At 38.0% G+C, this 23,656-nt stretch overlaps 1 protein-coding gene across 7 annotated transcripts in view; it reads right to left on the reverse strand.

Annotated features, from left to right (window-relative positions):
* The window catches only part of macrod2 (mono-ADP ribosylhydrolase 2), a 277,199-nt gene that overhangs the window by 27,633 nt on the left and 225,910 nt on the right, over positions 1-23,656 (reverse strand). For all 7 annotated transcript variants that reach the window (XM_049736627.1, XM_049736628.1, XM_049736626.1 and 4 more), the window contains one exon: positions 734-812. In XM_049736627.1, the coding sequence (XP_049592584.1) occupies positions 734-812 (79 nt within the window). The remainder of the gene's footprint in view (positions 1-733; positions 813-23,656) is intronic.

A 23,656-nucleotide genomic window follows, 5' to 3' on the forward strand; every position in this document is an offset into this window, starting at 1 on the left:
TGGGTACACCAGGGCAGGCGATATAATTAAGGTCTCTACCGAGAATGTAATCTTTCAGGAAGGCGAGCAGGACAGATGATGGGCGCACACAGGGAACGAAACACTCTCCATCTGGGAGAAGCGAGACGTAGGCCTGAGAGCCGCTATTCCGTTGGGGAGGTGGGGGGTGAAAAGTAAGGTAAATGGGAGGTAATGCAAGGCTGGTAAAGCCAGACAGCCTCAGCTGAATGGCTCCAGAGCTATTCAACCCAATCCTCAATGGAGCCTCCATCAGAACTTGTTACGCCTTCTGCCCTCGCCAAAAATTAATGCTGCTACCAAGGATGGAGGGCGTCAGGGAGAGCCGTAAAATAGAACGGGAGCAGAATGTAACAGATGTTTATCGCACATAAAGAATTGAAGAGCACTAAGCAAGGATTATCCGAGGCTGGCATGAATTACCAAATTTGCTTCTTGCCACATTCATTTGGAACCCTAAATTATTTAAGAAAAAATCTAATTTCATGGAGGTTGTGACATTGTGTAAAACAAAAAATACAATAAAAATCTTATTTCAGCAAGACACACTCCGCATGTGTTACGACAGCGTGGCTTCGTAGTAATTGAGGGCGAGCACTACAGTGGCTTGCCAGCAGTCCAGACTCGTCTCCCACTGAAAATGTGGAGCCTATTATAAAGTGCAAAAACAGTGTACAGCCTTATGCAAAATGAACAATTCAGAACAAAGCCATACCTTCAAAAATAATGGACATTTTCTTCTTGTAGATGGTTAAGTCAGTTTCTAGGAAGACGCAGAAAATGACGCGTGTGATCTGCACAGAAAGAGGATGAAGAAAAACAATTAACTCCAAAGTAAACTCAGCACGTTCAATAATAGAGTAACCAAGCGGAACATTTTGGATATTAAAACTTTGCGCATTAGCAAGACACAATCAGCTTCGTTCAGGAGTCTGATTAGGTACCATCCCTATTGAGACCACCTGAATTAGCCATTTGAGAGCGCTTTTAGCAAATGGTGGAACACATAACCAGAATTGCTATTACCAAAAGGGTTCACGTTACAGCAGAGCAATATCCTTCAACAACACATAAGGAACAAGCAATTTTGAATGCTTTCACCAAGTATGCAATTTACAAAATTAAAATGGCAAACACATGTTTTAGTTCACATGAGGGAGTAATAAAGCCATAATTACATTGATATTGGTATCTTTAAAAAAAAATTAAACCGGGTCGAACACTAGAAAGAAAGTTACACATAATTGTTTTTAATTTTACCCTTCTACAGTGTTATGAGTGGTTAAAAAAAGAAAAATTTAAGAATCCAGACATAACAACAAAGCTATAAAGTCAGCGCAGTAAAATGCTGACTGCGAACTGCCCAACAATTTAACCTGAAGGAAAAAACTGACCTCAAATGATGTAGGGAAAAATAGAACAAAGAGGAATTACACAAAAAAGTGCCAACACTAGTTGAAACATGGTACTAGGGCTGAACAATCTATTGATTTTGCAATATAATCCTGATTTGATAAAACTTGATTTGCTAATTGCAAAGGCAGTAAAATTACTGGTCATTGACATCGAAGTGGAAGGAAGGTGACGGGTTGACAGCACCGTTGCAATTAAAGTCTGTCACGTTAGTGCGCATAATTTCCCTAGAGTTTTCCGTCTTATACCATGCTGGGGAAGTTAAAAATTTTCTTTATATGTTCTATGCGGCAGCCCCATTAGTCTAAACACGGTATTCTGATAAATATTGTGTTTGTAGAATATAGAACTGCAAAATCCACTTGTTTTCAATCCTGTATAATATATGGTATAATAACCTTTAACCTCCTTAAAATAAGTGATTTTTGAGGTGAGGATTATGTCCATGATAATGTTTTTACTAAAGAATTACTAACTGTGTATGGTGTTTTTAAATAAAGGTGTATAATTAGCACGAAATCTTATGAATTTGTACTTCCCGAGTATTACAAGACCTAAGAACTGTCTCTACACAATTAGCAGGAGGATGTAATGTTCAAACATGGATGTCAATATTGTTATTAGGTAGCACAGCTATGGAGGGAGAAATGGATCTCACTCGCCTTTGTCCCAGTCTGGACCAAACACAACTTTCACAATCAAAGAGACCCCCTTCTGGTTTTCATACCGACACAAATCTATAAATAGTTCTACCACCGGGGCTTTGTAGTAAATGTTAGGGGTTACTTCAGGATGAGGACATTTTATTTTTGCTAGCTATTCAGAGTATGACTATTTGTAAAATGTCTCACTGACAACCGTCAAACAATTAGGGAAAAAAATAATTTGGAGTTGTGCACACATAGATAACGTGAAAGTAATGTGTGTGGCAATGTACTGTGTGCTTTTTTTGTAGGATAGCAGATTTAGATTTTATTCGTCTCTTCTAGAGCTTAATCCTGAAAGTGAGTGCCCACTGTGAAACAAACACTAAAGGCAAGCCTTACTGTGAAACACAAAGAAAGGCTGCTTTTGAGCCTATGCTCACAGCGTATAACAAGATATTCTTTTACTTAACCTGTTCATTTAGCGCATTTCAATCGGGCCGGGCTCATTGGCACAGATGGCAAAACAAGGTAGAGGATGACAAAATACACGAGAGGGAACAAACTGTCACATTACAAATAAAACGAATTAGATTTAATCGTGAGGGACTCTAAGGGAGTGCAACATTGGTAATGTTATTCTATCACAGAACACATTAAATGCAGCCATTTCTGTTTTCTGGGGAATTACAGTAAGCGTTGCTATTGATAATTTAAAGTTGTTCAACAAATGCATGACATCTCCCTGGAATGGAGCCTTGAATGTTAAAATGCCCCCAAAGTTATATACAGTTCTGAAGTTGAGCAAAATTGTTGTTGCATCACTGACTCCAAAGAACAAAACGCTCATTTTTGTTTGTTTGTTCGTTTTATTATTAATATGTTTTACTTAACTATACACTTGACGACAGAGGCTTTAAAGGTAATAGAAGTTTGAAGCTGGGAGTGGTTTGACTTTGAAATAGATGACTTGCATATATCCAAGTTTGCAAATTGAAAACAAAACAATGCAATCCAATCAGAGGTCAACCAGCATCGCAGAATGGATTGCGCTTGGGAATGCCAACGTATCGCAAGCTATAGCACACGAGATCCCAATATTACCCCACAGCTAACCTTTCATGCTGCCTAAAATGTTCTATGAAGCTCTTGATTGGCACGTAAGCCGACTGATATCCAAAAGAAGCACTAATTCAAGCGAATGTATAATGATATACAACGAACTCATACATTTTTGATTCAACATTTTCAAGACGATAAATGCACATGTACAGTGTACGTGCAGTTAGCTAAGTGTGCCACTGCTCACACCCAGCAAGGTTGAAAAAGTTAATGGAAGACTAATTAAAAAGCTGGGTTCTCTGCATGCTACCATGCCTTGTCATTATTCATCCCTGATTGGAGCGTCTTTGCCAAAGGGTGAGCGCAACATGAGGGGATCCCATGACTGTTTCAGGCAGGGATGGTCAGCTTGATGAAAAAATCCTTACAGTAAGGTCTGTATTTCATTAGTATCTTGATTAATACCAAATGACAATTAAGTTTGTTATAGTTGACACTATGCCACTGTTTTAAGTACCGTGTTTTCTGAACTATAAATTGCAGTTGTTTTTTCATAGTTTGGTCGGGGGTGCGACTTATACTCAGGAGGGACAAATTATTGAAATTATAAATTATTAACACATTATTACTTGATCATTACCACATTACTTACTTACTAGTATATCAGTACACATTATTTTCACACTAAACCGCATAAGGGCACTCTAGGCCTGTGGAATAATTGGAACTGCAACTGACGATGAGTGACATCAGACTCTACTTCCGGAGTCAGTGGAGTTGTTTATAAGTGACACAGAGGACGAAGATTTTGATGGATTTAAGGATTTGGAGTGACACAGATGGTTCGATAAACTTATTTATGTTAAAGTTATTTGAATAATTCTTAATATCTTACGTCAGGCACGTTCTGAGCTCCACGTTTGTGTTTATGTAACGTTAGCATCCTGTATCGTTCAGCCTGTTGTTGCTTATTAATGTCTGTTCTTGGTGTTGGATATTGTCAAATATATTTCCCACAAAAATGCGACTTATACTCCAGTGCGATTTATATATGTCTTTTTCTCCTTTATTAAGCATTTTATGGCTGGTGCGACTTATACTCTGGAGCAATTTATAGTCCAGAAAGTATGGTATAATGGAAGTACTAAAGTATTTTTAGTAGTATTTAGTGCTGATTGTATTGACAAGAGCAGCAGTAGACGGAATGTTTGACCTGTTGTATTAGAGTTTATTAAATTACGCAGGTGCATCTAATAACCAGTGTAAATTACTTCTTGAAAGGTTTAATATCACAGGTTGCTTTCCTTATATGACAAGCGCTGTGTGTTTGTGTATGCATGTGTCATTGTTCTAGAGACTAAAATATGCTAGCAGCCAGAAATATCCCCTCATAAAAGATGGCAGCATCAAAGGCATCATCAGTAGGACTTTGCCTCTTTTGTTGTCTACAATGTAGGTTTGGTTCGGGGCTTCACTTTGAGGCAGGCGAACCGCGTCCAAGCCTTATTGCTGATGTAATTACACACACCTGCGTCTCCTGGTTCACAGAGCGCGTAGCCAGAGAAAAGTGGGTGAAAAAAAAATCCTTGCATGACATATTCTAATCAGAACAGCGACAACAAATTAACATTAGTCTTGCAGTGGGGAGGGGCAACAAAATGTTCAATAAGTCCCTGTTCTACCCGGGTCAAGGCGGTCTCTCTCTGTTGCTGTGGGTTGTGGATAGCTCCAATTAGAATTTTCTCCCACTTGAATCCTCAATACCTTGCCTAATAGGAGTTAACATGGCCATGTGCATGCGTGTGTCTTTATGTAGGAATAGGGGTGGTTATCTACTGGTGGTTATCTACTATTTGAAATAGGTTCGGACCTAGGTCAGATTGTTTTCTCACTTCAACCGAACCATGCCAAAGGATTAATGACAACATACGTATGGTAAGACATCCAAAATGCACGTAAACAGCAGTGGCAACACAGAAGTAAGCAGTAGTTGACCTTCAGCGTCTCTCATCAGGGGTCGCCACAGCATGTAACTCACAATTTGTTTTGCACAGTTTTTTTCCACCATATGCCCTTCCTGACACAACCTTACCACTTACATGGGCTTGGGATGGTACTCGAGAGCTAGATGTTTAGACACTGGCCTCAATTATAATCTATGCCGGCTGCACAAAAAGGCAGCAGCGTATAATAATATACTAACATTTAAAAGCACAGACAAAAACATAATTACTCACATAATTTGTTTTGGACAGTTTTTTCTTCACCGTATGCCCTTCCTGACACAACCTTCTCACTTACATGGGTTTGGGATGGTACTCGAGAGCTGGATGTTTAGACGCTGGCCTATGCCGGCTGCACAAAAGGCAGCAGCATGTAATAATAATATACTAACATTTAAAAGCATAGACAAAAAACAAAATGACTTAAAGGTCAAGTAGAGGAAAAATGAAATCATATTTGATGCTCAGTGCTTTCTCTTTAGCTTATCTTTGCAGAAGATGTCGTTTTAATGTTTGCAAGACACCGGTGTGTACAGATTGACGTATTTTGATGACGGCAAGAACGTACTGACAGGACAGAGCCGATTTGTCGGTTGAGAGTGCGATAAAATCGGCAGATACAGTACATGATCAATATCAGATTTAACATTTGGAAGAGGCTTGATTTCAATCTTGAGTTTTTTTCCCCCTCTCTTTTGGCTGTTAAGGCTCATGTCTGGAGGGGAAAAAAGGCGAATTGGGTCAGTTTTAAAATCTAGCCAGTGACTCTTTCATGACATGGATGTTCTGATAGAGGTCAATGTGACCACCATGTTAAGATTAGGTGGCTTCGGCCACTCGGGGAAAACTGTGAGAAGCTTCCCAGTTTGACTTTGATTGACCCCTGGCAGAGGCTCCACCTGCAGCAAGCTGGAGCATTATCATTTCAAAGAAGGCCTCAGAAAAGGTTGTCCCTTTGAACAAAACGCCTCCATCTATACATCAAAGCAGACGCCTGACATTGGACTCCGACAAATGATGGTTACTACCAAAGCTGCAGAAGAAAGTGCTGGACTGAAGAAGCCAAACTCCCAAAGCCGATCAATGTTAGATACTGAATAAATCACAGAGAGGGCAGTAAGACGGCCAGTGAAGCCACTTAAATATTGCCTAAAAGATGGCGAGAGTTTTGTAAATGCTTATGTACAAAATTATGCATGAGTGCTCAGCACAGTGTGACTAAATAGAAGTGATAACATTCTGCTAAGCTGCCTGCTCATTTCATCAGTGTAAAACATCACAAAGCGACTCCTAAAGCTGCATGTAGAACAGAATATCAAACATTTTGACAGTAAAACGCTGTCTCGCCAGATTCGGAAAAACACATCCGATAATATATATCAGCAATTTGTATGTTAATTCAACAAATCTGTTACTTTTTCCACACATTTGAGCTCAGCTGGAGTGCAGCACGTATGAGGCTTCAAGCATTTTATTGCTCACATGATTTGCTCAAACTGAGAGCTGAACAGCTTTTGCCAAGTCCCTTCAAAGTTCAGAAATACCAAAACAAATTTAGCCAGAAGGTACATGTTTAATTTGGCATATTGTTCTATTCTATAATATAAAATTTGAAGAATTCTATAAAAGATACATCATGTTTCTGAAAGAGGAGGCCAGGCTTTATGGATTTTCGATACATTTGTAAGAGTTGACGCAATGTCAACACAGGAATTATTTAATTGACAAGCACTGCTCCTCCCATGATGAAGGAATGTGTCAATAACCTCCTACAAGGACTGCAGATATTATTATCACTGGGCAAAAACCGAATGTTCAGAAAGTCATTTCGAATGAGAAAACAAAAATGATTCCCCACCTGCCAACAGGACCTGCAGGGGGCCTTGAACGATTCACCATATTACAGTCCGTGTTTGACCAATGTTCTAATGGATTTGTCAATTAATACAGATCGTTCAATAATTATCATGATAGAATGCTCGTGTTTGAGACTGTGGGGAATACTGGGAGTGTAGAGGAGATGGATTTAGTCTTTTGGAATGAGAACGATGAGAGGAAGTGTAGCTGCGGACAAGGTCAGAGGGGAAATGATGAAGGAAGGACTAATGCGAGGGCTGTATCTATGATCCATGACGGCATTGGTAATGATGTGACCTCTGGACACTGGCCTATAACAATCTCTGCTGATGAGGCTGGCTGCTGTGCGTGTCTGTATGCGGCAAAGACGGACAGTAATAAGTTGAAAAAAAACTACATTTTCGTAAGCTATTCTTTGCCTGCGGTTAAATAAGCTCACCTACTATTCACTCAGTGGGCACTCCATTAGAAAAATCTGCAGTATCAAAATTCCGCCTTCAAAAACATTATGAAGCTTGGTTTCTACTGACATTACCTTGTTGCGAGGGGTAAAATATTAGAAACAGCTCAGTGTGAAACTATCCAGTAGTACACCACTGCATTTATGAATGACCACAAGAATACAAACGTGTTGCTCATGCAAGTGCACTTAATGTTATGGTTGAGTAATACAATTATTTTCTCCGTCATGTTACTGGGCAGAACAATGGGTTCGTAGTTGGTTATGTTTGTCTACTTGTACTGTACCGTATGTTCCGCACTATAAGGCACACCTAAAAACCTCAAATTTTGTCAAAAGCCGACAGTGCTTCTTATAATCCGGTGCGCCTTATATATGGACCACTATGGATTCGTGGATGAAGACTAATTTATTAAAGTAAGCTGTACGTGTTTATTTTGTGTTGTGTGATATTAACGTTTGAGCAACGATGAGTTATTGATATATTGTTATTGTTTTCGCTATTTTAAGTGTTACTATATTGTGATTGCATTAACGTTTGAGCAACGTTGAGTTATTTATTCCATGCGCTTTATAATCCGGTGCGCCTTATATATGGACAAAGTTTTAAAATGGGCCATTCACTGAAGCCTTATAATCCGGTGCGCCTTATAGTGCGGAAAATACGGAATATGCAATTACCTAGTGACTAGTCAAGGTTGTACACTGCCTCTCAATGGAAGTCGACTGAAAAGACACATGCTCATCCGTGATCCAAAAGCAGGATATGGATGAATGTGTTTTTTCTTTTCAGTCTCTTGACATTGAAGCAGTTTCAGGGTACAAACATTGCCGAACATATGGTGCTATTAGCACACACTTGCTGTAGTTTGATGTTCTCTATACTTCAAAACCTGTATAGCTGTGCCAATTGTTTTTCTACAAGGAACCATTTTTTTTTAATGGACTTAGTTTTCATGAAACTTAACACAACAGCTGGTTTGCCTTCACGCAATAAACTTAAATTGTGAAGGTTGCGACAACTATTAGTGCACAAAAATGAAATGTTAGGCCGACCAAAGACAATAAAAACTCCACATAAATACATTCTGTGGTGCATAAAATTGTGGAAACATTTCTTTCACATGACGTGGAGCATGTAATATGTAAATGGATCCAATAAGGAATGGCACATACTTCTCCTCTTGGCTAATTCTGGTGCATCTATAGAAAAGTTCATTGAGGTACACTGTCCCTGTCAACTACACAAACAAAAATAAATAAATACATGCATGCATGCATGTTCTTGATCACGGTGCCTCTTTCATACACATATTGTGTATTCAACAAAACTGAGTTAAGGCTGTCACTTTGAAATCTAGGTTAATACGGTTGTATTTAGTTATTAAAAACAACTAAACAACAGCAAAGCACATAAGAAGGCTTGGTGGTCATTTTTTTTTTCTCTCAAGTAAAAGCAGACAGAAGCAAGGTTCAATGGCAAACTCATAGAAGCTAGTGGGAAACACAAATGAGATCCACGGATGTGCTTGAAGCAAAATACGACAGTAGAAATGTTTATTATTCACGCATAAATCATTTTGATATTCCCCTTCAGAATAGGCAGGATATAGAAGAGTCAATGTGTGTTTTTGTGTGATGATTTGCCACGTTCACCTTCTCCTTCCTGCAGCATGTTTGCACTGTCCAGGCTCCAGTGGCTTTAAGTCACTATCTTGGGAAATGTATGCTATGTGCTGGATCGGTCTCTTTTGGCTACTTTAAAAAGCTTCCAGACAAATGGGAATCCAATCACAAGTCCCATGAGCAAAACTAGCTAAACTGCTTGAGCATTAGTCTGATTTCCAAGGAGATTCACAAGATTAGAATTCAGCAGTCAATGCAACATAAATGTCCATCATCCGTAGTCATCCAACATAAATCTGGCCCTTTCTTCAGGAAACCTTACTGTGCTACAATCATCCATAGTCTTCATCTTATGCATGCTTAAGTCATAAGCCTGCCTGTACATACTTGAACATGAAAATGCAGATGAGTGCGAGTGCCTAGGTCGTGCTTCCTCTCCACAATACCTTGAAATGATAAGCAATGTCTTTTCTTTTTAAATAACAAGTGGTGGTTTTTTTTTTCTGTTCAGCTTCATGTTGAAAGGTCATATGAGAAAACTCATTAGAAAGTACTTTACTTCATACACTATTTCTCTGGGAAAACAGTCAGTGGAACTCATTTCACCAGAAATCCAGACATGTTTTATGAGTACCTGCTTGTGTGCCATGTAAATCTGATTGAATGGTATGCATGAATAATTGGAATTTACAGGAGATACAACATAAAATTTTTGAGATAGTTCAGTAGTATCAAATGTATCAATAGTTATATCATATAATAACATTGACATTGTAATGTCATTGTGTGGACAGTGTGTGTCAGCTTTTCAGTTTGTTGTTTTTAATGCAAATTATTTTCTATTACATTCAGTTGTCGGGCAAAATCTATCAAATGCACAACAACTATTTACCATACAATGCTTTATAAAAATAATGCACCTTTTAACATAGTGCGTCTTAAGTAGGATTTTTTTTTAAATCAATTAAATTAATTATGTGGATGGATGTCTGCTTTGCTTTAATCTAAATTCCTTATATTATATTCAGTTGTCAGGCTAAATCTATCAAATAGACAAAAACTCTTCAATATGATTTTTAAAAAAAAATCAAATTCTTCATTGATAGTGCACTTAATAATACAGTGCACCAAACAGTTTGTAAAATACGATAAATGGCCTGATCTATATTAATATTTGAATTAAATGTCCTGATTAAACGAGTATCACAAGAATATCCGGATTGCATCACGTATGATCAGCCAGCGAGTCAAGTAAATGGGCTCCTTGTGTAAATGTTGCACGAGATTCTTTCCCCAATCCAGTATGGACCCATTCTGACCCTTTAGGGAGACATTCTTTTTCGCTAGAGTGCAACGTGGAAATGAGTCAAAACAAGTCAAATTTTGTACAACATTTGATTGTGGCATTGTGCAGCTGTATGTGCATTCACATATACAAATCATCCAAATGTCAGTCTGAGAAGAGCAATAAAACGGTTCAAACCGCAGAGCTAACTATAGAGCGTAACTGGGGAGTGGGAAATTAAGTTGTAAAGGCTTATTGCATCTTCAAATTGAGTACTGTTGACCTTTCCAACTTCCACTGCTGCTGTTAATATTTAAATATGTTTTCCATCTTTTGAAACTTTCTTGACCAGGGTGAACATCCTAAATGTATTTATTTTATGAGCAAATAATCAACTATGATGATAAACAACGTGTTATCTGCTCTAGGATGAGAAAAGAAAGCAATCTAAGATTCACGGAAAACCTGAGTAAATGAAACAATGAACTTTGTAACCTAACTACACAACATTCAATCCATCCAATCTTTTATCGGTGATATGAGGTAAGTTTTGAAAAAAAACTGTTATGTCATTTACAAGCATGACTGAATGCCTCCTCACCTCTCTTCTGAATGTATACTGTGCGCAATTCCACACAGAGTTTCGTTAACAATGCTAAAAAATAAGTAGGAAATAGTGTCACGACAGACTGCCGGGTTCTTCAAGGACAATTAATTGCTATTTTGGTATTGTTGAAATAAAATAACAAAATAATATTGAATACAGTGGATTTTGTGATACGACCTATCATTCATCTAATTGATTTTTATTTATTTTTTTGCTTTGATTTGCAAGCTAAAGCTTAAGATATGAGTGCTGCTTAGTGGCTGTGAACTCAATTTAACTCGCGTCAAACTAAATCAGCAGTTTGGCAAATAGTGAACAATTCATCAAAAAAGGCAGTTTAATTCCACATCCCAGTTGCAGTTTCCCATCAAGCTAAACATAAAATACAAATTAGGCAACATTATGCTGACAAAATGTGTGACATTTAAAAAATAATGAAGATAGCAAGGCTGTAACGAGGACCATGCAAGACCTCCATTGTCAGTTGATAGAGAAGTTAGTGCCAAGGGCAGGGAAGGCCACCAACATTCTTTAAACTGAGAGACAGGGTGAAATTTCTGCATCTAGGTCGGAGGAGACTCTCTCACAATTGTAAAACCATTTGTGAATCTATTTGAAAACCTGCAGGTGTTTCACAAAGACAGCAAGGTTATTTCAAGCTGAACAAATGTCATCCAGCCGTCGTATTAGAGACACCTGATTCAGAACTTTGGCAGAAAGAGAGAAGTTCAAACAAGGATCCCAGTCAGGCAGAAGAGAAAGCACTGCTTGTATTTTTCTTAATTTTACTCACACAAAATCAAGCCCAGACAACCACAGGAGCTACTCAACAAGATAGCAACATTACATTGCCTTCAATAATAAACAGGAATCAGGCAACGAGCAGACAAGATTGTTGATTGCAGGATAGCGAGTAAACCAACTCGCACACAGAATCAGCCAAAAACTATTTGACAGAGTGACAGTGTTATTGACTGTTTTCAAGGGCAAATAGAGGAAAGAGAAACAGAAGAAACCAACAAGAAGCACAAGAGCAGGAACCGTTTCATGACAGACACTGTCAGTCACTGAGAGTGACAGCTCAATTGTTTTAATAGGTTTGAAACTATACTTACCTTTACAAGCTTTAATTAAAAAGGTTTTCCACATGTATGGTATTTTATATGCCGGGTTGAAGTTAAAAATAAGAAAAATCTACTCACAGGAATTTCTTTCCAATTGAGAATTTACAACCGTTTATAGTTGCAGTCTTGCAATATTATCACTTCATGTATTGATTTTGAATGATAATACAAAGCAACTGATGTTGCAGCCAAGTCTCAAATCTACAGTATGTATTTGAAGTCATCTTGAACTGGTCCCACGTACATGTTTTTAAGAACCGACAAAAAGTCTAATTTTTAACATCTGAATCAATGCTCAAGAAACCATGTATAATATGTTTAATCGGTGACCATAACAAAACACATATTAGGTTTTTCCACACTTTGGCAGATTTACACAGAAATTTAATAACGGGAAATTATAAAAATGGAGGGGGAAAGAAAGCTCAGCAAGAGAACTACCACTAGTAGTAGTAGCTGTGCGTGGTGTAAAAATTGTTTTAAACTAGAGGTGATAGTTGACATATTACATGAAATAGGAATGACTATCCAATGGGGACAAATCTGTCAAGCAAACCTCTAGTCAAATTAGACATTGTAGAATTTCTGTGGAGTTAATTCAGAAAACCAAGAGAACAGTGTGTTCTAATGTGAGGATATTTTACGAGAATTTCCATTAATTAAATATCCAATCAGTACCAAATACCCAAACAAACACAAAAGACACTCGAACTGAGATAAAAATAAACGCGAGTGATTACAGAGTGTGCCCAATAAATAATACCAAAGAGTTCTTCAGTCATCTTTCAGATTTTACTTCTCTGGATGGAAAACAGCTGTGTAACAGTAGACTCAAAGGCTGACAGTGCTTACACACATCTGACATCTGGTTGCCATTTAAAGTGAATCAGAAATAAAAATGCTGGTCAGAAAGTTTTGTATTACAACAAATGACTAAAGGCACTTTTTTGCCCTTTGTTTCGTTTTGGATTCTTCCGATTATGTTTTTAAGGTCCAGTGGATTCTCTTTCAGTGGTTTACTCTGAGGACTTGTTATTTTGCTAGAACGTTAAAGACAAAACCACCCTTCTATGCAGTTGAACACATATGCTAAATTGTTCACACTCTTCTAACAGTAAAAAAGAAAACCCCACAATGGCTACTGAAAGGACTTGTTAGTGTAGCCATTGACATAAGCGACTTTTCCATTACAGGTTATGGAACGGCCTGCCACCACAGCACACTGGCTTTGTTTGACACGGCCTGGCCCTAGCTTTGTTGCTTTTTCATTACAACAGGCGTCAATCACTTGGGGCGGGATCAAACAAACTGTGCAAGCCCCCAATGTATAGTGCAAACTCAAAGTGTACAGGGTTCTGTCCAAATATTTTAGGACTGACGAATCTTGGAGACTGCTTTTGCTGTATGATGTATGATGTAGTGACGGCAAAAATGATATCCCATCAAATGCATAGAAGCTTTCAGACAGATGAAAAATACATTTCTGGGTTTAAGCGAGAGACAGTCCCCTGACTTCAAGACAAAAATACAGTATATGCATTTACACACATACATTGTGGGTAAACAACAATACATAACCAATTTACAATCTCATGGGAATATGGTTTAGTATCATAGTAAAACACAGGTATGTCCTATACTGTGTTTTTATGACTTGGCGGTGGCTCTGTCTCACTGGCTATAAAAAAATGAAATGGGCGTGTGCAGTGGAGTTCCTTGCTATATCGCTTAAGAAATGCCTACATCAGTCAGTCAATTAGACTTTTATCCTTTTATGGTCTATCATACAACTTTTTACTTTGCTCTATATTGGAGCCTCTTATTTTTGTTCCATACAGAAGCTTAATGTTTGGTTTTACTTCTGCTCTAGCTCTTACAGTGTGTGCTAAGGCCAAGAAATTAAGACCATCAGTTAAATAAACTCACCATCATTCAGTCGGGGACGCTAGAGGTACCAACCAACAATTTACCCTATGTGGGTACTTATGTTCATTGGTACAATAAAAGAGTCCATTTTGACTTGAAGTCATTCCTCCAATGTACGCAAGTGTGTCATAAGTGGCTGGGCGGTGGCAGGATGGAGATCTATAATTAGTTTCTAATTCCCCATTTTATTAGATGCGGAGTGAGCTAGAGTCCTGCCAAGATGAATTTGTCACAGCTTATGAAAGAGGAATTACAAAGCTATTGATTTATTTGAGGAAGGGAACAAGCACAGCTCATTGAACGACATGACCTTAGTTCAGTGTCCTCTTGTCAAGGAGATATAATTTAATATGGGTGGAAAACAAATGAGGGGAAGATGTTGGCATCATAATGTCCGCATTAAAGCAGGAACATTTACAAAAAAAAGTGGTTTGGAAGATGAATGAATGAATGATTGAACGAAATCAATAAATATAAATCAAACAAATCCAATGTATGTTGACCCATGGAGCAAGACTCCATCAAGAAAAAAGCTGTTCATTAACCTAGAAAAAAAAAATCAATGAAACTGTAGCATCCTTTATGGAGGTCATTAATACCTACCTGACAATATCAGCAAAACTGACCATTTTTTGCTTTCTAACAATTTTTAGATAAAAAAAAAAAAAAAAAACGGATCATTTTTTCTTTAGATATTGAGTTTTATTAATCTAACAATTTTGACATACATATTTTTGTATACCTGTTTTAGAGTGTGCATCTTTTTAGCATACGTTTGTTTCTACCCTTTTATGGAATTCAATGTGGTGCACCTCAGGGTTAGTACAGCTCTAGCCACTTAAAACAAGACACGATTCCTGTAAGGACAATTGCATGAGACTCTCCATCGAGTCGGTCTGATGTGCGCGTGTGTGGACTGCTAAAGTAGAACAGCACTGAGCTTTTCAGAAACCAACCCATAACCAAAAGCGCATCCAAAAGAGTCCCTAGAGTAAGTATAAAAAATCTTAACTGTGTCTAATTAGCATGGGGAGTGGATGAAAGACAGAGCTGCTTCACTTATTGGAAGATCAAATACAAACATGGAAAACGAAAATAAAATGACTTGCTGCTGCCTTTAATGGGATATTTGTGGGAGAATGAGAGATTAATGCAATCAGAGATGTGAACTTGAAAGAAAGTAAGGAATATATTGACAACATCTGAAAGTTGCACTTGATGAAATTACGGTAATTTCCGTCCGACAAAATGAACCTTATTAAAGGCCGTAACAGCCAAATTTAGCCATAACAACAAATCTGACCACAGTATATTGGCTGCTTTGCTTTTGCTTTCATTAGCCACTTTATAAGATGGGATATTTGCAAAGAATGAGGTGCCACAGATGGATATTTTAAAATGTTTAACTAACTTAGGCACCAGTAAAATCCTTTTCCCCACACAATGGCAAAAACGGAAAAGTCATCAGCCTTTGTTGTAAATGTTCTCAGTCTCTCATGCTAGTGCACAAGGCAAATTCACTAACAAACATGTGTAGTCCTCCTTATCAAGCGGCAGGCAGTCCAACATTAAAATAATTTGTCATTCAAGCCTCTCTATCAGCTACACACGCGAATGACTGATATGAATATTCAGTATGAGGGCGGACGGTTTCATTGGTGCACTGTGACGGTAATTTCATTGGGAGGATGGGATGAGCTCATTGGTAAATCTATCGGCGGCATGAAGCTCGTCGGTAAAAATCAATAAATAAACCGTGTCACATTTAAAGCCGCAGGGTTCAAAGCATGGGGGAAAAGTAGCAGCTTATAGCTCGGAAAGTAAGGTAGAACCAACCCATTCAAGAGGTTCTGATAAAACAAAAACAAGAGATGTGGTAGTCAGATATCACCTTTGGTTAAATGCCCCTGAAGCCATACTGTTCAAAATTCAGCCATACACCTTTTATTTGAATTGCATCTACATTACAGCATTAATTTTTTTTTTTACATTGACGTGACAAGTGAGATGCACAAAGGAGCGTGTGAAAATAAAAAAAATCCATGTACAGTTCATGAGTCTGACGCTCATCTTAATTCAATTGCAGTTATTTCCTATGGGGAAAAATGTTTTGAAATCTAAACAAATTAGAGGTCCCAGTGTCCCAGAAAAGTGAGTTCAACAAAACCAAGCATTGTGAACCATTTGTACCTTAGAGGTGACTCGAGAGATAGATGGTACTTAATTAACCTGACAAGCACGACTGTAATTAATAATGTTAATACAACATCACCTTATATGTGAACTTATAAAAAGACAAACAAGGATAAGTAGAAGAAAACACACAGCAGAACGGCTATGATAAATGAGCAGGCTCACCAAGTGACTAATACCAAGAGATTAGCATAGCATTTCCCGCTTGTTGTTAATACTTTAAACAAGAACACAAACTGTTTTCAAAGGAATGTACCCGTTATAGGATCTAATTAATGTCCCCAATAAATACATGCCATTAAATGTGTGTCAAGGGACTCATTATAAGAGAAGTCACAAAGCATGCTGTATTGGAAGTTGGAGGCTTGGGGGGGGGGAAGCACCGATCTATCAAGAAGTCGCGGACCTAATAAGCTCATTGTTAAAGAATTCCTCCCGATTCCATCAAGACCTGACATAACAATGCACCTCAATGTCCAAACATAGCAAATGTGATTCAGTTCGACATTGCAAATGGCCCCTTGAACATGCTGTGAGGTGTCAGGAGAAGCATGAAGGAGGTCACGGAGGGGGAACATTACAAGGGTGCACAGGGACACACCAGTTTCCAGTAACTGTCTTAAGCACACTTCTAACCAGGTCCAGGTGGACGCACTATCACTGAGAGGTACACCAAAGTGGGTCACGATGAGGGAAAACGCTGGAAGAGTTCCACGCATATCGACGAAAATCCTGTTTTTGACTCTATATCATTACATGGAGGAGTAAAGCCCACGTCGACCTCGTGACCTCCATTAACACAATCCCATATCACTATTCTACATGGCTGTATTTTGACCTTTTCAAATCTTGCTTTAAAGGTTGCTTGTTGATGTGTCTGTGGGCTGCACATGCTGTGGCTCCAGTGAGTGCAACTCTCCTTGTGACCTACAAAGCTATTGTTTGAAAGGAAGTGTATTCATCACAGCTCTACACTGCGAGGTACATGCTACCATGTGAGGAAAAGCACCCTTCCTCAAACTCAAGTGCTGCTCAACTCTGCACTTTGAAAAGCTTTTTAGGCAGAATTGGTTCAGGGGATCTCTGAAAAGGAAGCCCTGCTCTCGGCTGCTTTGAGAGGTGAAAATGGTGCTCAGGAGCTATTGAAAGTTTAATCAGTCTGCGATACATCTGTGCGGGGCTGAAACACAGGCTGAGCTACTGACTGGCTGCTGAACTCCACTTGGCACTGATTACAATATGTCTAGGTTTTGTACAGTGTCGGTTGGCAAAAGATTTGGTTTTACTTCAATTTATCATATTTTTTTTTAAACAATGGCCTGAAATCAGATTTATTTGGATCCTTTTCAGATTCAATATGTTTGTAACAGTGCTTGACATTTCAAAGGAGGTGGAGTGTGGTTTGTAGATTGTATCATTAATTGAAATGCAGTTTGATTAGATGTATAAAATGAAGAAAGTAGGTGAAGTTTTAAGATAGAAGTTAAGCATATGTATGTACATCATTGAGATACTCAAACCAGAGAAGGTTGATGTGAATAAAACTTGTAGCTCTGAAGCTCTGAGAGGTTTGTAGACCAACAGTCACTTCAGGAAAGACTAAGAAAATTGGTAACAATGGCTTGTTATCTATAAAGAGGTTATCTCTTGTTCCCCGTGCACTCTTTCCAAGTGTCAGACTTCGATTCAATTTCCTGGTGCAGCTTTGAACAAACATGGTCAAGTGCCTGTAAAGTATCTTAGCCCCACTTACTATTATCCATGACTCCTATATCTTACTTTAGTACTAAATAAAGTGCCAACAAGAACCAAGATTATTTGTTTTCTACACCGCTTCCCCACTAGAGGTGTAAAGTATAATTTATCCAATTTATTTTTAACCAGTGTAACAAAACAGAGCAACAGTAGTAAATGGTGTGACAAGACGAGGGTTGCAACAACATCCCCTTCAGTTTGCGATTGTTTTTTTTTTGTTTTTTTCCTTCCCTCAGTCATGTTACGTCTTGGCTGTGGTTCATATACAGTATCTTGAATGAGTAGAAGGAAATGTTGACCGCATCCACACAGGACACAATCTTAATTCATGAGGTGTCTGCACACGACTGGCCTTGCTTGGGTTACTTTTTTTTACTACAGACTTAAATTTGAGTGAAATGGCAGGAATTTTAATGGTAGGTGTTCACTTCCTGCCTGACGCAAAAGTATGTCAGCAGGGTCAATAGACAGTTTTGCAGTCCAGGAAGAGAGAAGGTCACTCTTTCATCAGTAAGACGTATTGAAGAGGAAGCCAACAGATGATCACAGAAGCATAGGGCTATGCAGACCTGAAAGTTATATCTTCTGCTCTGCTTTTCCTGATAAGAAGCTAAGCTTGACAGCCTTTTCATTTCTGCTTCTGTACTTATTTCATTTCATTGAACTTTAATAAGTTTTGGTGGATAACAACATAGCCCTTTTTCACTTTATTTTTGTAATTAAGATTCTCGATGGCACACACAACCAGCAGGGCAGACAGCCATCAGATATTACTGATCTTGCAGCGTTTTACTTCTACTTTAGGGCAAAACTGAAGAAAAAAAAAACGTTTATTTGGTATTACATTAAAATGGGAATAAAGGTTCAGAAACAGTAAAAGATGACAATTTAGTCTTAAGTGTTCAAAGACCATGTGAGGGGTTGTCTGTGCAATCTCAGGAGTAAACTTGTCATTCACTTAAAATGCAGTAATATTAAAAATAGCCAACATCTAGGAAGCTGTTTTACTTTTTACCTTTTCAAAAATATTCTTTTCCTGACTGTTTTGCTATAATTGGCCCGGTGCACCAACTGTGGTTACAGAGAGAAAATGAATACTCTACATATCCTGCATTTCAAATTAGGCATATGCCAATTAAAATTGACGTATTACCTAAGAGTGCTAAATTGTGCACATTTATGAATATGTCTTGAATATATCTTTTCTCATGTCAATTAAGCATTGGCTAAATGTCCATGATATGTTTTTTTTCTCTGTCTTAAGAGTAGTCAGGCTATGTCCAATTAGCTGCTTTATATGAGACGTTCAGATTAAGTGTAAAGCTGTTCCATAGCCACAAGGCGAGACCATATGTGAGTGAGAGTGTTTTGTAGGAATAATAAATGTTCTCATATGTGTTACACTTAAGAGGCATTCAACCTTCATGAACTGCGTGCCAACATTCACAGGGGAAAAAATGAAACACACGCACACATCTGTAATATATTTCCCAAGATGACAATGTAGATTGGAAGGTTTGATTTAAGTGTCCCAAGTTGCAGACAGCAGAAATTCTCTACTGGCCAGGTGACAAGAGACACACTGAACTTTCAGAGGTTTTGTGAGGGAAAAGAGGATTCAAAAGTTTGTGAGCAAGGACAAGAAAGTCTATGCAAAAACCTCGCCAAAAATTACAGCATAAACAAATCCAGAAGGAGGATTATGGTTTAAGTGCCATCTGTGTGATGGACAGACAAGTACTTAGTTGACAATTGCAATAGAACACGGTTTTGGACACTCATTTACACAACAACAATTTTGAAGGGTAAAAAAACTCTCTCTTTATATAAGGCAAAAGATAAAAAAAAGACCGCATAACCATTCATGCTTAAAAAGCTGGCATATTTCATATTTACGTAAGTGTCGCATTTATTCATAAATGTCAGAACATGGGACTATTTATTGCATATGTATCACTCAAGATAAAATATATAGTTACTTCAACCCTTCAAATACAAATTTGGAAAATACACATTTGGATTGAGTAAGGATGTTGTAGTGTTTTTATGCTACAAAGATTATAATGGATCATTTAAATTCAAATGTCTAAAAAGGTTGTACAATAAGGATTTTGACATAAAAAGTACTGTTTGCATCTTTGGATCCGTGTTTTGCTTATTCTTTGGATTTGTCAGAGACTTCAAGAGAAGGTCCAACTTCAACAAGGAGTTTTAAGAAAAGGATGTAAGAAAAGAGGAAAACACACCACAAGTTCTATGGAGAAAACACCCTTTCATTCAAAGCAATGAAACTCTCAAGGGAAAGGGACACTGACAACTCGCGTTAGCTGCTTGAGTTAACAGCAAGTTTTACTGCCTAGCTACTGTGTCCTTCACATATTATGGCAGTGCGCTGCATACAACAACGATACACACACACACACGTTTTACAATTGTCTGCAAGGTAATAGAAAATGTCATATGTGCGCCCTCTTCATTCTTCATTAAAGTTAAGAGATTGTTTTACTGTATATGTAGGGGTTGTTGTTTTTACGATCCAATCTTAATAAAGGCTTTAGGATAATAGGCAATGGGATGATTCTGGAATACATCTGAAAAATGAAAAAATAAATAATGGTGTTAAACTATGGCAGTTTCCCTGTATTATTTTTTTCTGGATATAGAACATGTCTGAGAAATGTCTATTGAAATGGTTTTGCAGTAGCTTTCTGAGAAGAGAAAAAAAAAAGTAATATGCACTTAACCTGACCATCCTTCACCCATTTAGGTTTTGTTGCCTACTTCAAACTCGTATAACCCTTGACTCAAATTCAGCAAGCGCTATAAGGGGAGATCTGCTGATTTAAAATGAAACTTTTGGCATGTTTTCAGTCAGTTGATGGTCATCAGTACATGCAGATACATAACATCATGATGCAACTGTAACTTGGCATGGAACTCACTTTATTTCCACTCTTGGGATGCTCTCACACCTGATAAGAACACATACGCTCCTACGAGCAGTGGATGGCAGATTGTTTCCATGTGACCATTAGGCATGACGGGTCAGTACAAAAAGTTTGTCACGCGTGATAATAAAATGAGTGACATGAAATAGATCTGCTGTATCCCATTTGTTACATTTAGACATAAAACGGAGACACCACACATTAAAGGGTGAATCCAGCCCGGTCTGTGCATCCGATATGTTTTAGTTAGTCGTTTTATAGGTCATGAATCAAAGAGTAATTCTTTGAAACATGGAAGGTATGATCTCAGAGGAGGGACAACATTAAGTGAATGTGTGTAACTGACAGCTTGTGAAGTTTGATTCATTCTTGTCGGATGAGAGTCATGGGAGGTACACCATATGTTTCTGTGTAAATATCATTGTACTTTACTTTTAACATGAATTAACCAAACTTTCCAGATAAACTCTGGGAAAGGCCAAAATTGGGGGTTAAAATAAGTTAACATAAGATACACCAAGGTAACATACCTTTTATTGTTCCTTGAGGGAAAATTACTTCAAGTGCTACAGCAATAACAAGAAAATACAATGAAATTTTTTTCTCTTTAAAAACATAAAACCAGCCAAATGCTTTACATAAGGATTTGAATAAAATAATTGCAATGTAATACAAAATAATCCCACATATTTTGGGAAGGAAGTGTATCAGCATGGAAAAATAGAAAGTCTGGAACAGGAAACTGTTAAAGACTATTAAACATGCCTATATGTTTTACTTGAGTTCACCTCATAAATGCTTGGTGATGCATGAATTTAAAAAAAAAAAGAATATATATCTCCAATTACTGTTGTTTCACTGACTATAGAGACCGTGACTTCCATTTGATTTGAGGCCGTGATAGTTCGTGTTGAGATTAACTTTAATGGGGGAAGCACATTTAAATCCCTTCAATTTCTTCCAGTGAATGCTTTGAAATTACATTAACCTTTTTGAACACAATTTTCTGATGATTTTCAAAGAAGCCAAGTATCATATCACTAATTGACTCCTAAGGACAGGAAATGTGGTGGAAAACGAGAATGTAATGACGTGCCAGAAAGACGGCATGCTGATAACACCCTTAAAAAAGCCAAAATAATCACTCTGCACCGGAAAGCCTCCCGCGCAAGCTCAGCTGTCAAATGATCTTGTACACTCAGACAAGGTTAAAGTCATATATGCTCTAGCAAAACCACATGACGCTTGTCACATTTTGCATGACATTATGTAGAGAATTAAAAAGATCGCCACAGGCTGCTTATGTTGCCCAACGTGTAAACATATTAAATTCAATAAAAGCTTGATACAAAAAAAAAAAAAAAAAGAAAAACTCAGAAAATTGACTTTGTTTTTTCTTGCAGAGCCCCACATATCACATTTCTCAATTTCAGGCTTTATAATATCCCCCCCCTTTGCCTGCAGGAAGCTCACATGTTTCAGTTTGTTGGATGGATTTAGTGCGTTAACGCTAACCACGTGTTCTTCACTGAGGCCATATCGCACACCAGGAGACAATGAAGCTTATCTCTAAATTTAAAGTTTCCCCAATTATTTCAGAATAAAAGATCAAGTAAAAATTGCACAGAACACTCACGACTTGAATTATCGAAATCAATTATAATGACACATTGATAAAAAATTAAATGAGGTTACTGATTTTAGACAGCATAAAAAAATACTGTAGCAAAGGATGGTCATATGAATTTCCCTCTCAAGACAGGAAGGAGATGATGCTCATGCATTTTAAATCCTTTGTAGAGATTCCTTTCTTTGACCAATGTCACGTGTAGGGTGCCACACCTTCATTTAATGTCATGTATGTCATTCAGTCATGCATGACGGTAGTAATCATGATTAGCCGTCGCCGGATACAATGTACTCGCAACAGTGCAACCTCTAAATCTCTTAAATTTACCGCTGTTAAATCCTCTATTTTAAAGTGTAAAAAAAAATGCCCTTGTTTTGGAGGGAAATAATTATGATGCAAAATAGGTATGCCACTGAGTCCATCCTTCAATTGTGATCGTATAACTTTCAGGCTGATTCAGTGAGTGACTATCAGATTATTATTTGAATTACTGTACTTTAAGCAAATGGATTGCGTTGAAAAAAATTAACAACCTGCCATATATTCTAATGGTAGTTGGATGGTGTTAAAGCACTGTCCAAGGAAAGTCCAACCGAATTCTCTGAATATTTTCATGCGCAACCTGGGTATAATCATAATGTTTTTTTTTTATTTAATTCAATTTAGCATTTCCTACTATTGAATGCCATTGCAGTCACTCAAACGTTACGCAGTTACATGACACAGAACAAGTGTGCCTACAAGTCCTTGCTGCTCAACTCACCTCATTGTTTGACATGGCACGCTGCACAAAATCACAGGGCCAGCACTCATTACACAGTACAAACATCGCTGCCGGTGAAAAATGTCTCAGGCATGAAAAGAAAATGCACTAATTCTGAAATGGGGCATGAAATACACAGGGCTGCAGATTATTGCTGTTACGGAGTGCTAATAAGCTCACCAAATGAATGATGAGGAGAGCCGAGAAGAAGCCTCTATCGGTTGCCATTACCCGGCGACACGCTGAGAGGCTACCTGGCGTGAACACGCAGAATTCATGCGTGTGCAGTGGGCGTCGGAGCCCGCTGGGCATCCTGCGTGCATCAGATAATTGGAAGAACAC

The sequence above is a fragment of the Syngnathus scovelli genome, chromosome 12 (genome assembly GCF_024217435.2).
Source record: "Syngnathus scovelli strain Florida chromosome 12, RoL_Ssco_1.2, whole genome shotgun sequence".
Taxonomy (NCBI): Eukaryota; Metazoa; Chordata; class Actinopteri; order Syngnathiformes; family Syngnathidae; genus Syngnathus; species Syngnathus scovelli.